Below are 12,280 nucleotides of genomic sequence, written 5' to 3'. Positions count from 1 at the left end.
ATCTTAAATACCAGATCAAAAACCTCTATTTCCCAAGGATTATCACTACCGCTCTGTATTCAAGTTGAAGGTAAACTTGGCTTTTCACATATTCCATCCATCAAAAAGTGTAGGAGATTCTAACTAGTTGTAGAAATCAATGTGTCATGAAAAATAAATAAAATTCTAAGTAGTTGTAGAAATGGATGCAATTAATTGATTATGCCTCCAAATAATTTAGCCAGAAATGATTTTTTTTTTCAAAATAAAAAAAGCAAATTGTGACAGTCTTATCTTTAAACTGAATCTATCAACTGCCAGTGAGGTGGAAGTCCCAAGATATGGTCGGCGTAGTCGCCACTCTCCTCTCCAACAAGTTAGTCTTCTCAACTATTACGTTTCCCTCCTCCATTAAAATCCTCTAGCACCCGTCCGAGCTAATCCATGTCGCAGCTGCAGCGCAATCTACGTCCATTCTCGAAGCGGCCGCCCCGTTCCCCGCCGCAAAAGCTCGTCGAAGAAGATACCCATTTCCCACCTCGCACCACTCCTCATCCATTCCAGGTCCATATCCACCCAAAGCCAATCTTTTTCCTAACCCAATTCCGATTCCCTCGTTTAATTTCTTACAACAACTGAATCATCGATTGGGCCTTTTCTTCTTTGGCTTCTTAGGCTCTGGTTGCGCAATTGCTTCCATGTACTCATCTCTGGAGCATTCGCGTTCTCTTATCTCCATAACATCAGTGCCGACGTTGCCAGTGCCTTTACATACCCATGTGAGGATGTCGGTCACTACTACGAAGATGTTGAAGGAGTGGAAGGTGTGGCTTTGATGAAAAAACTCAATTCCATTGTCTCGCCGCATCGATCTTTGCCTTACAAGGATGTAAGTCGATGGTGTTGTTAATCTTCAACGTTTTAGCTCATTGGACTAACTGGGTATCTTTCAAAATTGGTTCTTGAGTTATAGGTGTGGGAGGCGCTCAAGATTCTTGATGCAGCTGATGTCGATGACCCAGAATCCTCATCTGAAGTGTATGCCTATCTCCTCTAGTTTTGAGTTTGATTACATTTATAGGTGTATGATGGTTATTTTTGAACTCTAAATTTGCAGAGTTGAGATCTATTCTCAGAGAGCTGTCTCAAAACTATTAGCAGGGAAGCCAGAGGGATGGAACAGTGAGTTTCACAAATTACATTACACAACTAAGATGGGATGATAGTTGTGGTTATCGAGTATTTCTGCTCAATAAATTTTACAACCATTGCAACTAATTATCTACAATTGGTAGTCCTCCAGGACTTGTTTGAATGGACAAGGAAAACCACTGGATTGCTTTGTCCTGATCATTTCTTATATGAGTGAAATGTGCCAACCACAGTGGGAAGTTTATCATACTGTGCCATGTCTTTTTGAAAGCTGATTATGTGACAAAAGATATGGAAGTGATTAAAATTGTGCAGTATCTAATTCCATCATCATACCAGGTTTCTGGTGTATGTAATCAGTAGTACAGCATTGGGGGAACTCGCTCTACCTGATATGTGTTGCATCCAGGAGATCAGATCCCACTTAGATGTATTTTAGTGATTAAAATTACAGGCTATCTTGATTACGGATGGTGGAACTGGCCTTCATAATGTTCAGGATCTGCAACTTCAGACATAACCAACAAGATTAGGAAATCTAGCAGAGAGGATAGGAGGGTGGGGCTTGTGAGAAATCTTGAAAAGATTATTTCAGCTACTTTGGCTAATTTAGTTTAGAATTTGGTCATCTTTATATTGTTGAATTCTTAAACATTGTTACGTCATTCTTATTCAGTGTTCGCAATTTCCTTCTGTGTCAAAGATGATTGATACTATTCAATGAGATGTTTTTGTTTTAGGATGTTTCCACAGATTGATCATTTGTTGATTGCAGGAGAACATTTATGGCCTCGATCATATGGTCTAACTGATGGTTCATCTTTAACTGACTTACATAACATCCGGCCTGCAGACGTCAATGGTGCGTTATTCCTGAGACCTTGAATATCTTGTTAGGCAGTAATGGTTGACTTTTCTGGACTGTACTAATAATGTGGATACATTTCTTGTAGTCAAATATTTAAATGATTGCTTTGTTTCTCAAGTGCCAATTAATTATCTAAATAACTATTGTTTTATCTGAAGGTATCATTGCTCAATCATTAGTATATTTTTCTCATTTTACAGAATTTACATACCTTGTTGGTTATTGCAAGGAGGGAAGGGTACTGTGAAAATAAATTATACTTTCTAATTTCATTGTGAATACTAAAACTTATAGTATTCCTTTTCAGTAAACTTATTTTACAGAATTTACATACTGTGTTGGTTATTACAAGGAGGGAAGGGCACTGTGAAAATAAATTATTCTTTCTAATTTTATTGTGAATACTAAAACTTATAATATTCCTTTTCAGTAAACTCATCGAGGGGAAACAAGTATTTCGGTGAATGCATTTCTACATCAACTCGCTGCCTAAGGCCAGCAAACAAAGAAGCTACTCTTGACACTGAAACAGATAATAAAAGATGGGCACCCCCTTTACTGGTGATAACAACTTTCTTCTGATTTTAAAACACTAATTACTTTTGCACTTATCTTTTTATTGGTCTCTTGCTGCAGCATCTCAGTAGATTTTACATTCTTCAGAGCATCTTTCTCTCTTGTTCTACTATTTGTGACTTCTGAGTAATTTAGATGACAGATTGAGACACCAATATTTTGAAGAATGGATCTATAAAGATCTTTAGTATCAGAAACATACATTTTTAGGATCTGAATTGCATGCTATCACACAATTATCTGACAAATCCCATTCCTGATGCTACCAAGTTTGATTGGTTTTAGTTGTATTATTTAAAATATTCTCGGTGAAAAGAGAACACATACAAAGAAATCCATTGAATTTTTTAACGATGGATTAGGATAGATAATTTTTCTTGGATGCTCATGATTTTCATATTTATATACTATCTTTTATGTGTTAGAGGTTACAATCTGATTCCAAAAAGTCACAAAAAATCCGATCAAAATGAATTAAATAAACTTATAGATTACAGAATATAAAATTCTGAATAGTCGAGTCTAGTGTTGGACACTATCTCCTTAAGACCAATTCGTCCTCCATCAATTGCTTCTGGAATAGTGGACGTCGGTCTCCCAGGATACAACGACTGCCTTGCACTAAAAAGGAAGCAGCTTTCTAATGCCTTGATTGAACCTGAACCGTGTCTCTCAAATGCAGACTCAAATTTAAAGACTCGACTCTCGAAGGAAAAAAAGACTTAACTAATGCAGACTGACAGCCTATTTATAGAATTAAACAGGCTCGACGAAAAGACGCAAAAAGTCACCGAATGGATGCACAATTTTGGGTCAGAAACTAATTACCTGTTTATCGAAGGGACACACCACTTCGACCCCTAATCAAACCAGATTTGAACCCAAACCCATATCAGGCAAAAATTAAAAATTGGACTTGACCCGTGCGTGCGAACCGAGCCGAGCCTGGCCGAGCGACGCGCGTGTGTGAGTTAAATTGCATAGTAACCTTTACCCACAAAATAGGTACCCCTTTTGGGGCCCAAAGCCCATAAGAAGTTTGTTACTTATATACTATACTAACATTTCTTAAATATCCAATATGGTACTAAACTCACTTTTCTTTATTTTTCATTATCATGATACCCACTTTAGAGCCAATTTTCATTCACTTCTCTTCATGGATTTGACTAAGTGAATGTTTGACAATAAAGTACAATTTGAACTAAATTAATTCCACTATTAAACTATCATTAATAATGTGTGGGCCCCCCACTTAAAACTTAGCTCAAAATTAATAAAAATTCATATCAAATACATGAAATTACTTAAAATATGAAGCAGGCNTGAGTAGTTGTATTATTTAAAATATTCTCGGTGAAAAGAGAACACATACAAAGAAATCCATTGAATTTTTTAATGATGGACTAGGATAGATGATTTTTCTTGGATGCTCATGATTTTCATTTTTATATAATATCTTTTATGGAGTTTGCAAATGAAGCACGCTGAGTAAGTGTGATGCTTATCACTTTCTCCCAAGGTTTGAAGTTCTGGTTTCTTTTTCTGCCTTCTAGAGAAAACAAAATGTTCAGCTGTTTTAGGTCTGGTCTCACATTTTCTTAATTTATAATTAGAGTAAAAAATTAATATGTAATATACAACAATTCCAAATCTTTCACAAAAGTTGCAGAAAATTTTGAAGTCTAAATGATTCATGTGGCAAAGGCAGCGTAAAAGTGGCTATAAGTTAATCTAATAAATATGACTGCAGTTGCCCAAGATCATTACCTCATTAGGTATGCGTGAAACCTCATGTGTAGACATCTACACTTGACTTTTGAACGGTCCATGGTAACCCAATTGCAGCATCTGTATTTTTATGAGTCGTCTAAATAACATATTTAAGATATCTTTTTTTCCTCTAAAATTTACATCCCATCGTGGTAATTGCTTGAAGATTTTGCTGCTGATATGAATTTTTTCAGGTTTATTAAAATATTAGTCATGTTTTGTCTTTTTATATATTTCCTTGGGAGATTCAAAATAGTGATGGTTTATTTTCCTATTCAGGTGAGGGGGGACGTAGCTAGGTCATTGATGTATATGGCTATAAGTTATGGATTCCATCAACCTGATGGAACCCCACATCTGAAACTTTCTGATTCACCAAGTATTGGTAAGTTAATTCTCAGTGAAGATATGATCTTACATTTGCTAAACCTTTTGATATACAGATCATAATTAATAATGGGAACAATGAAACAGCATCTGTGATAAAACTAATTATTTGCAAGTTGATAATTATTTGTTAAAGATACAGTTCCATAGCATTATCACTTCAAAGAAATATATAGCTTGTTTGAGTTGATAAAAAGTCTTTATTTTGGACTATCATTTATGATGACAAAATGACAACTCAAAAACAGAATTTGAACATTTGAATTTATGCTGCAAGTATCCTTTGTATCAGAGCTAAAACATACTACGTTTGCCATGTTGTATACATACTTGTAGATTCTTAACTGGTTTTCTCTTGTAATGTTATTGTTTGTTAGATCATTTAAGGCAGACTATTGACATACACACAGGAACATCTTTGAGTTGATTTTGGAGGTGCAGGTTGCTTCCTGGAACTTGTTAAGTTCAAAAAAAAAAAAAAAGGAAAAAGAAAAAAGAAACTGCACCTTATTTAAAGCAAAATAGCTGATATAAATAGACAGCAATGTGAACAGAAAATTCTCTTTTAAGAAGGGAACAAAGATGATCTAATGGTGTTCTAAAGTTCGACAACCAAAGAAGACATGTTATTGACTGTTGTAAGTTAGATGAGTGATAAATTTTACTTCTTGGTTTTCTCCATGTAGTTTGAAATCATAAGTCTATAATCTTCTATGCTTGTGGCAGTAGACACATTATTCTTTTGTACTTTATTTCTGTTGAATGATTGTGAATAACTCATTTCACCAATGTTTTCTAGAAAGCAGTAAGATGGGCCTCCTTTCTTCACTATTGCGATGGAATGAACTCGATCCACCCTCACGATCTGAGCAATTGAGAAACGGTAGAATATGTAGTCTGTACCAGCATAACAGAAATCCTTTTGTTGATCATCCAGAATATGCCAATCTCATCTGGGGGCACCTCACAACAAACAGTTCAATTCCATACAACTCTTCCAAGAAGGCTTGGATAAATGAGTTCCACTATGACAATAAAGGGAAAGACCAGAATGAGGTGAGCATCTCCACTAATGGATTTTCCATGTAGATGTTGATTTGTAAGAGAAAAGCTATTTATCCCACATATATGAGAAATGAGACTATATTATGATTAACTCTTGAACTTCCAACATTATTAAAATGATCCTCTACATTTAGAAAAATATTGCTGTCAGTTTATCTAGAATAAATTTTCTATTTGAGGGTTTTCAGTATGGTTTATAATTTACTCTTACAAAGCTTGTATCATTTGTATTTCCTGAGAACTACTTACTGTGTTATAGTTAGTTGGAACATCACCAGTTATTCAGGTATTCCAGTTCCTTTCAAGCATTCTGCTGGACACGGTTGATAAATGGGTATCCTTGCAAATTTTTAGCATAAATTTAAATAATTTCCTTTAAACAAATAATATGAGTTAGGTGACATCACATCTAGAAATATAAATTTTAAAACGGCATGCTTAAAGCAAAATAAATGCCATTTTGGCTTCTGAGCACCACTTAAGTTTACACGCACAAATAATTTTTGCTTCCAGGTAGTTAATCATTAATTAGTTAGTGCTCTAGATCATGGGGTTGAATTCCCACTTGGGCATTCTTTTATGAGTCATGCTGTGATCAGTGTTCATTCCTTCACCATTACATTGGGATTAATTTTTATCTTGATATGGAAGGTGTTCTTAATTTTTAGAAGGTTAAGTTTCTGGTTTGAGATGATACCAGAAGAGCTGGCTTTGGCTCTCTTAGTCATGTTACCTGTTGCTCAGTTCTTTCTTGGTCTTTTCTTTGTATGAACCTCTGAGGACTCCCTTGTATTACTTGTCCACATGAAAGACTGGAGAGGAATCTGATCTACATGGAAGGAATTGCAGGTCAATGATGTACAAGATTCAAGCCATAAATTTGACCAGAAGGGGAAAAACCCCAGGATCTCTTTCTATCAAATAGGCCCAACATGTCAAGTTATTACATTGTTTATTTAATACCTTGTGCTTATAATAGCAGTAACTTATCCTTAATTGGACTATTATTAATGGAAGTTATACTTGTTGCAGTTCATTGAGGTTGTGATTAGTCCATCAACAGAAGCAGCTACTTTAAAGCTAATATTGTATAATGGAGCCAATGGACAAATGTACCATTCTGTGTCTTTGGCAGACAAGCAAGCTTTTAGTATTAGTAGTGGTGGTTCAGATTATCAGATTTACACCATATTTATATCTCTTCAGAATGGACCTGCAGATGGCATAGCATTGGTTTCAAGCAGAGATGGAAATAGTTATGATGTATTGCAATTTATTTCCTATGAGGGGAAGGTCAAAGCAGTTGATGGGCCAGCAGAAGGTCTTGAATCTGTGGATATCATGGTGCAGGAGACAGATGAATCATCGGAGCGCGATTCGTTAGGATTGACAGGGCAGAGGATTGGGGAATTTGCATGGAAGAAGCTTGTAGGCGAATCAACACCAGGGAAGCCAAATGTTGATCAGACATTATATCCATAGGAATACACCTGATTGACATTGAACTTTTTTTAAAAATAGTAGAATGACTACGTACACGACAGTGAACAAATCAGAAGATCTTAGATTCAAATCATAGAACAGCCATGGCAAACTGTATTCCAGGTACAATTCTTGCACCATCTTACAGCTCTTTTGTACAATGCATTACGTGACTGCAATTCCATATCTTAGCAAACTTGATGTTCTTTTCTTTCTAATCGATTTTGGCTTTTTTTCTGCAGTGCAATGCATCCTTGGCAATGCGAGTCCTGACATGCGTAACCTTGGAATCATCGTGCTGCCTGCTCTTTGTGATTTTCGAGAAGAAATGAGAATGATGCATCAGTTACAATCGCATTAGGATCATGAATTCGAGAGTTATTGCATAGATAAAAGAGAGTCGTAAGTTAAATAAGTAAAACAAATGACTACATCTAGAATAGATTGCCCATCTCCTTCACTTTTTTCTGAAGAGAAGATATAATTCCAGTTCGAGTAGATGTTTTCCATTGGGATTTTTGTTGTTTTTCTCTTCAATTCGTCCACCATAGGATTCAATAAGTACTTCTCATGCAGGCATTATTTATTTGCGCTTATGATTGGATCTCCCTTCTCCCCAACATAAACGATCAATGGTGGATTAAACTTGACTGTAGGGTTGATAAATTTTTTCTTCTTGAGAGAGAAATGAAAAGTTAATGATGTCTAAGTTAAATTTGATGCTGCTTTGAACTCAAATATTTATGTACTATGACTCCTATTTAACCATCCAAGCACTATCCCATTGATTATAGGCAATTGTTGATTGTTTATTGTTTATTTATATTCCGTTCTTTAAATAACATATAAGTTGCCTATGCCCATTTCAATCAAATATATATTATATGTTTTATGATTGTGGGGGGATTAAAGTTGGTTGCACCTTTTGATGATAATATAGATCTTACTGCTGTGAAATTGAGCAACCTAAGAATAGAAGTGTTCATTCCTCTGCAGCGCAGCGTCATAGAGACTGTTATGGTTAAATCGGTCCTTAGCTCTGTTCAGGTGTTCTTCATATCTGATGCAACCTATCCCAAAGTCCTTATAAAAAAGATTACCTCAGTCAAGAGGAACTTTTGGTGGTCTCACGATCAAGGCTCAAAGCCACTTCACCTCAAACGCTGGGAACTCCCTTGCAAACCTATCATTCTCGGAGGTTTGAGAATAATAGCTTAATTCTTAAGCTGGCTTGGAGATTGCTATTTGAGTCAAATAGTCTCTTGCCGCGACTTCTAAAAGCTAAATATTTTTCTACTGTTCTTTCTGAGAAGCAAAGTCGCCTCACTTGTTGACAATTTAGCCGTTGAACAAAGCCTATGTCACCTTGGTCATGGATGGCCATTCTAAGTCTCAGAGACGAGTTAAGGAAAAACATCCTATGGGTGGTGGGTACTGGTGACACCATCCACACTTGATCGAACCCCTAGCTCCCGCTAACTCACTGTCAGCTCCACTCTTCTATTCCTCCTAGTTTAACTGACCTCATGGTTAATCAAGAATGGAATTGTGATCTGATATCTAACCCTCTTCACTCCTGAAGAAGTGGCTCAAATCTTAAGAATTGTACTAGCTCGGGACCCTACTGGTTGGGAAGATCATCTTATCTAAAAGCCAACGACAAAAGGCATCTTCTCAACAAAATCTGCTTTCTGCTCTCTCCATAGGCAGCTAGTTAAGCTCTTCTTCTTCCCTTGATGTTAGAAAGCTATGGAAGATCATATGGAAATGCATTCCCCCCTCCCTAGTGTTAAAACTTTCATTTGGAAGTGTACAATTAAGGCTTTACCAGTCAGAGTATGACTCCAGTGTCGATGGAAGGAGTTAGATCCTACTTGTCCTCTCTGTGGAGTCAAACCGGATCCACTAAACACGCCCTCCTTTACTACAATTGTGCCAGGGTAGTATGGTTTTAGCTACCATCTAGATCTCAAACCAGAGAATGAGGCTTCTACTTTGGACAAATGGCTGAATGTCATTTGTTTATAGCTTTCTGATCAAAACGATATATCTTACTGCTTTGGCATCTTATGAAATCTAGGGGAAAGTGAGAATAATCTCATCTTTAGATGAGGGAAGTCGTGCCCGGAGAAATATTCTCTTGATGGCAGATGCGGTCGTCGATTTCTCCCGGGCACCATTGCCGTTGGCTTCCTTCCCAGACCCTCATTAGCGTCCAACTCGGGCAAGCTTTTTGATGCTGATATCTATCTAGCCAAGAGACTTAGTTAGTTGGTCTAATGCGGCGTGGAGAGGCTGCAACGTTGGCGGCATTGGTTTTGCTCTCGCAGTTTACCCCGCTGACTTCTGCTTAGGCAAAGCTATCTTCCTTGACCACTAGCAATGCCTTCGTGGGGGAATCAATAGTCTTATAAGAGCTTCGGAAGGAACCTAAGTCTGGTTTATTTTAAGAATAACAAAAATTCTTATTCTAAAATACAATATTTTATTTGAGAATAACAACTAAACATCAAAATAGCTATATTCCAAAATATAAGCATTATTTATCAAGATTACATTTATACAATACACTAACCTAATTACTAATTTACCCTTAATTTGAATATAACTCTCTTAAATATCTTATTATAATTACACTCATCTTTTATCTCTTTCAAATATCTTAATTCATTACTCCTCTCCTTTTTCTCAAGCATCTTATCATAATTTATCACTACTCTCGACTCTCTACTCTCTCTCATCTCTTATCATTTTTATTATTTTGCACTAAATAAATAAAAATTCAACTTAAATAGCACAAATGTCAATAAATTAATATTTCATAAAAATAAGAATATTTTAAAAGTTTTATTATTAAATATTATTTAATTGTATATACTCAAATATAAATATAAATGTTATAATAATATAGTATTAATTTGATATAATATATTTTTTATAAATTATCTTATTATTATAATAATTTTTATATGTACTAATAACATCAAAAATATAATATCAATAAACTAATATTTGATCGAGATAAATATTTACTAATAGATAAAATAATATATTAACCTAATTAAAATTTTATTTCTTTAATAATAAAATAAGAAATTTGGAAAAATAATATAATGTGATAAATAATCTCATGTTTTAAGCTAAATTCAAACATATGAAAATGTAAATAATTTGATATTATTAATATTTAATTTTGCAAAATATTTAAAAAAATATGCTCCTTGCAAAATAAAATTTTATTACTTTTGACTATAGAATGTAATAATATTTAAATACTTAAAATAAGAAAATATTATTTTTGACTATAAAATATGTAGGATTAAATGTAATAAAAGGCAAATATTAATAAACCAATATTTTGTAAAATTAAAATATATTCAACGCATTAACAATGACAAAGAATGGTATTTGCGCGTTCGAATGCACCACTGCGAGAATTGTTTATTTGTTACCGTTGTGAGAATTGTTTATTTGCTAGGGTTTAATTTGGTTATTTAGGTCATAAGGGTAAGCCTCGATAAATATATAGATGAAACCCTAGTTGAAGTTTACTTAATAATTGGAAGGACAATGTTGCCCTTATCTCCCTCCTTATTCTAGCCATTGACACCCTCTCCCACCTCCTTCCTTCCACCGCCCAAGTCCTTGGTCGGCTTCCTCTAACTCCTAATCCCTCTCTTCTACAGTAACTTATCCCCCTTCACACCAAAAGAGCTTTCCTAGTACCTCCCGATCTCTCGCAAACCCTAACGCTCGTGGCACAAACAATGTTAGAGATCAAGGCAACCTTAGTGGACATGAACCAAAATCTTCCAAGGCGTACACTTTAGCATATCAATAGTGTGGAAGTTAATCAAGGCAGCATCCCGCCTAGAAACAACAAGGAAGAACCAGCTAGGGCTATGGCTTCTATGGCTCCACCATCGGTTGCTACCCAACTAGATCGTAGACCACCACCTCGTGATCATTATTGAAAACCAAAGGATCGTCCCTTACCACAAGATCGGGTCCAGCAAGGACCGATCTTTCCACCATGGCAACAACGTGATGAATCGCAAGGGCGCCGCACCGATTTGCCGCCCTTGCACTCGAGGGCTCCCATGACCCCATACCCAAAGGAGGAACCTTGGGAGGAGTGGGAGGAGCCTCCATATCAACCAAGGGTCTAGCAATATGAGACACTTCATCGAGGAAGCGAGAACGGACGCGATCAACTGCTACAACCCTAAACCATTTGAGTCGATTTTCCTAAATTCAGGGGGACGACCCGTTGGATTGGATCTATAGGGCAGAGCAATTATTCACCTATCAAGGGACACCTGACCACCAAAAGGTGCTTTTGGCCTCATTCCACCTTGAAGACGTAATTGTGAGGTGGTTTCAAATAGCACATTACCCGCGAGCCTTCACTACTTGGTAGGAGTTCTCCAATGCACTTTGCGCATGTTTCAAACCCTCTAACTATAAAGACTTCCAAGCCACCCTAATGAATTTAACCCAAAAGACCTCTGTAAGAGCCTACCAAGAGGAGTTTGAAAGAATTAGCCATTGAGTCTACGGGTGGTCGGACTATGCTCTTAAAAGCACCTTCGTCTCCGGGCTTCGTCGCAATATCCAAGCGGAAGTCAGGGCGACTCATCCTACTACCTTGTTGGAAGCCTTCTCAGTGGCTCAAATGATGGAAGAGAAGATACAGAAGTTAAAGGCGACACACCGTCTAGTGTGGAAAACTAGCAACCTGCACTCCAACCCTAGATCACTAGTCTCGAGTGTGGTGCATTTTGGGGTTGGTTCGGCCAAACCCCAATTGACCACCCCACCACGGACAGCCCTTGACCCTAGGGAATAGCCACGGATGATGAGTCGATGCCTTACACCATTAGAGATCAAAGATCGACGCTCGAAGGGCCTATGCTTTTATTGTGACGAGTGCTTCATATTGGGCCACAAATGCACCAAATAGTCTGCTGCCATCATGCTCATGGAGGAGATGATCGA

At 36.6% G+C, this 12,280-nt stretch overlaps 1 protein-coding gene across 2 annotated transcripts; it reads left to right on the top strand.

Moving 5' to 3' along the window:
* The first annotated feature begins 296 nt into the window (after nucleotides 1-296).
* On the top strand, nucleotides 297-7,997 carry LOC140785744 (uncharacterized). Of its 2 annotated transcripts, none has more exons than XM_073133720.1 (11): nucleotides 297-355; nucleotides 433-543; nucleotides 655-868; nucleotides 953-1,017; nucleotides 1,097-1,161; nucleotides 1,907-1,993; nucleotides 2,430-2,560; nucleotides 4,628-4,733; nucleotides 5,535-5,791; nucleotides 6,833-7,405; nucleotides 7,525-7,997. In XM_073133720.1, exons 1-10 carry the CDS (start codon nucleotides 321-323, stop codon nucleotides 7,280-7,282), a joined length of 1,521 nt encoding a protein of 506 aa, XP_072989821.1. In that variant the 5' UTR covers nucleotides 297-320; the 3' UTR covers nucleotides 7,283-7,405; nucleotides 7,525-7,997. The 2 variants fall into 2 exon arrangements, with proteins under 2 accessions (XP_072989821.1, XP_072989822.1); XM_073133721.1 differs by having other exon boundaries at nucleotides 300-355; nucleotides 439-543.
* Nucleotides 7,998-12,280: the final 4,283 nt, after the last annotated feature.

The sequence above is a fragment of the Typha latifolia genome, chromosome 4 (genome assembly GCF_019914945.1).
Source record: "Typha latifolia isolate L0001 chromosome 4, TyphaL0001v2, whole genome shotgun sequence".
NCBI lineage: Eukaryota > Viridiplantae > Streptophyta > Magnoliopsida > Poales > Typhaceae > Typha > Typha latifolia.
This window is presented reverse-complemented; position numbering and strand designations above follow the sequence as displayed.

Bases quoted from the DNA above. Each gene is read 5' to 3' on its own strand.
- LOC140785744 (XM_073133720.1), top strand. From the start codon at position 321: ATGGTCGGCGTAGTCGCCACTCTCCTCTCCAACAA. The intron at 1,018-1,096 runs GTATGCCTATCT...CTAAATTTGCAG, and splicing joins CCAGAATCCTCATCTGAAGT to AGTTGAGATCTATTCTCAGA. The intron at 5,792-6,832 runs GTGAGCATCTCC...TACTTGTTGCAG, and splicing joins AAGGGAAAGACCAGAATGAG to TTCATTGAGGTTGTGATTAG.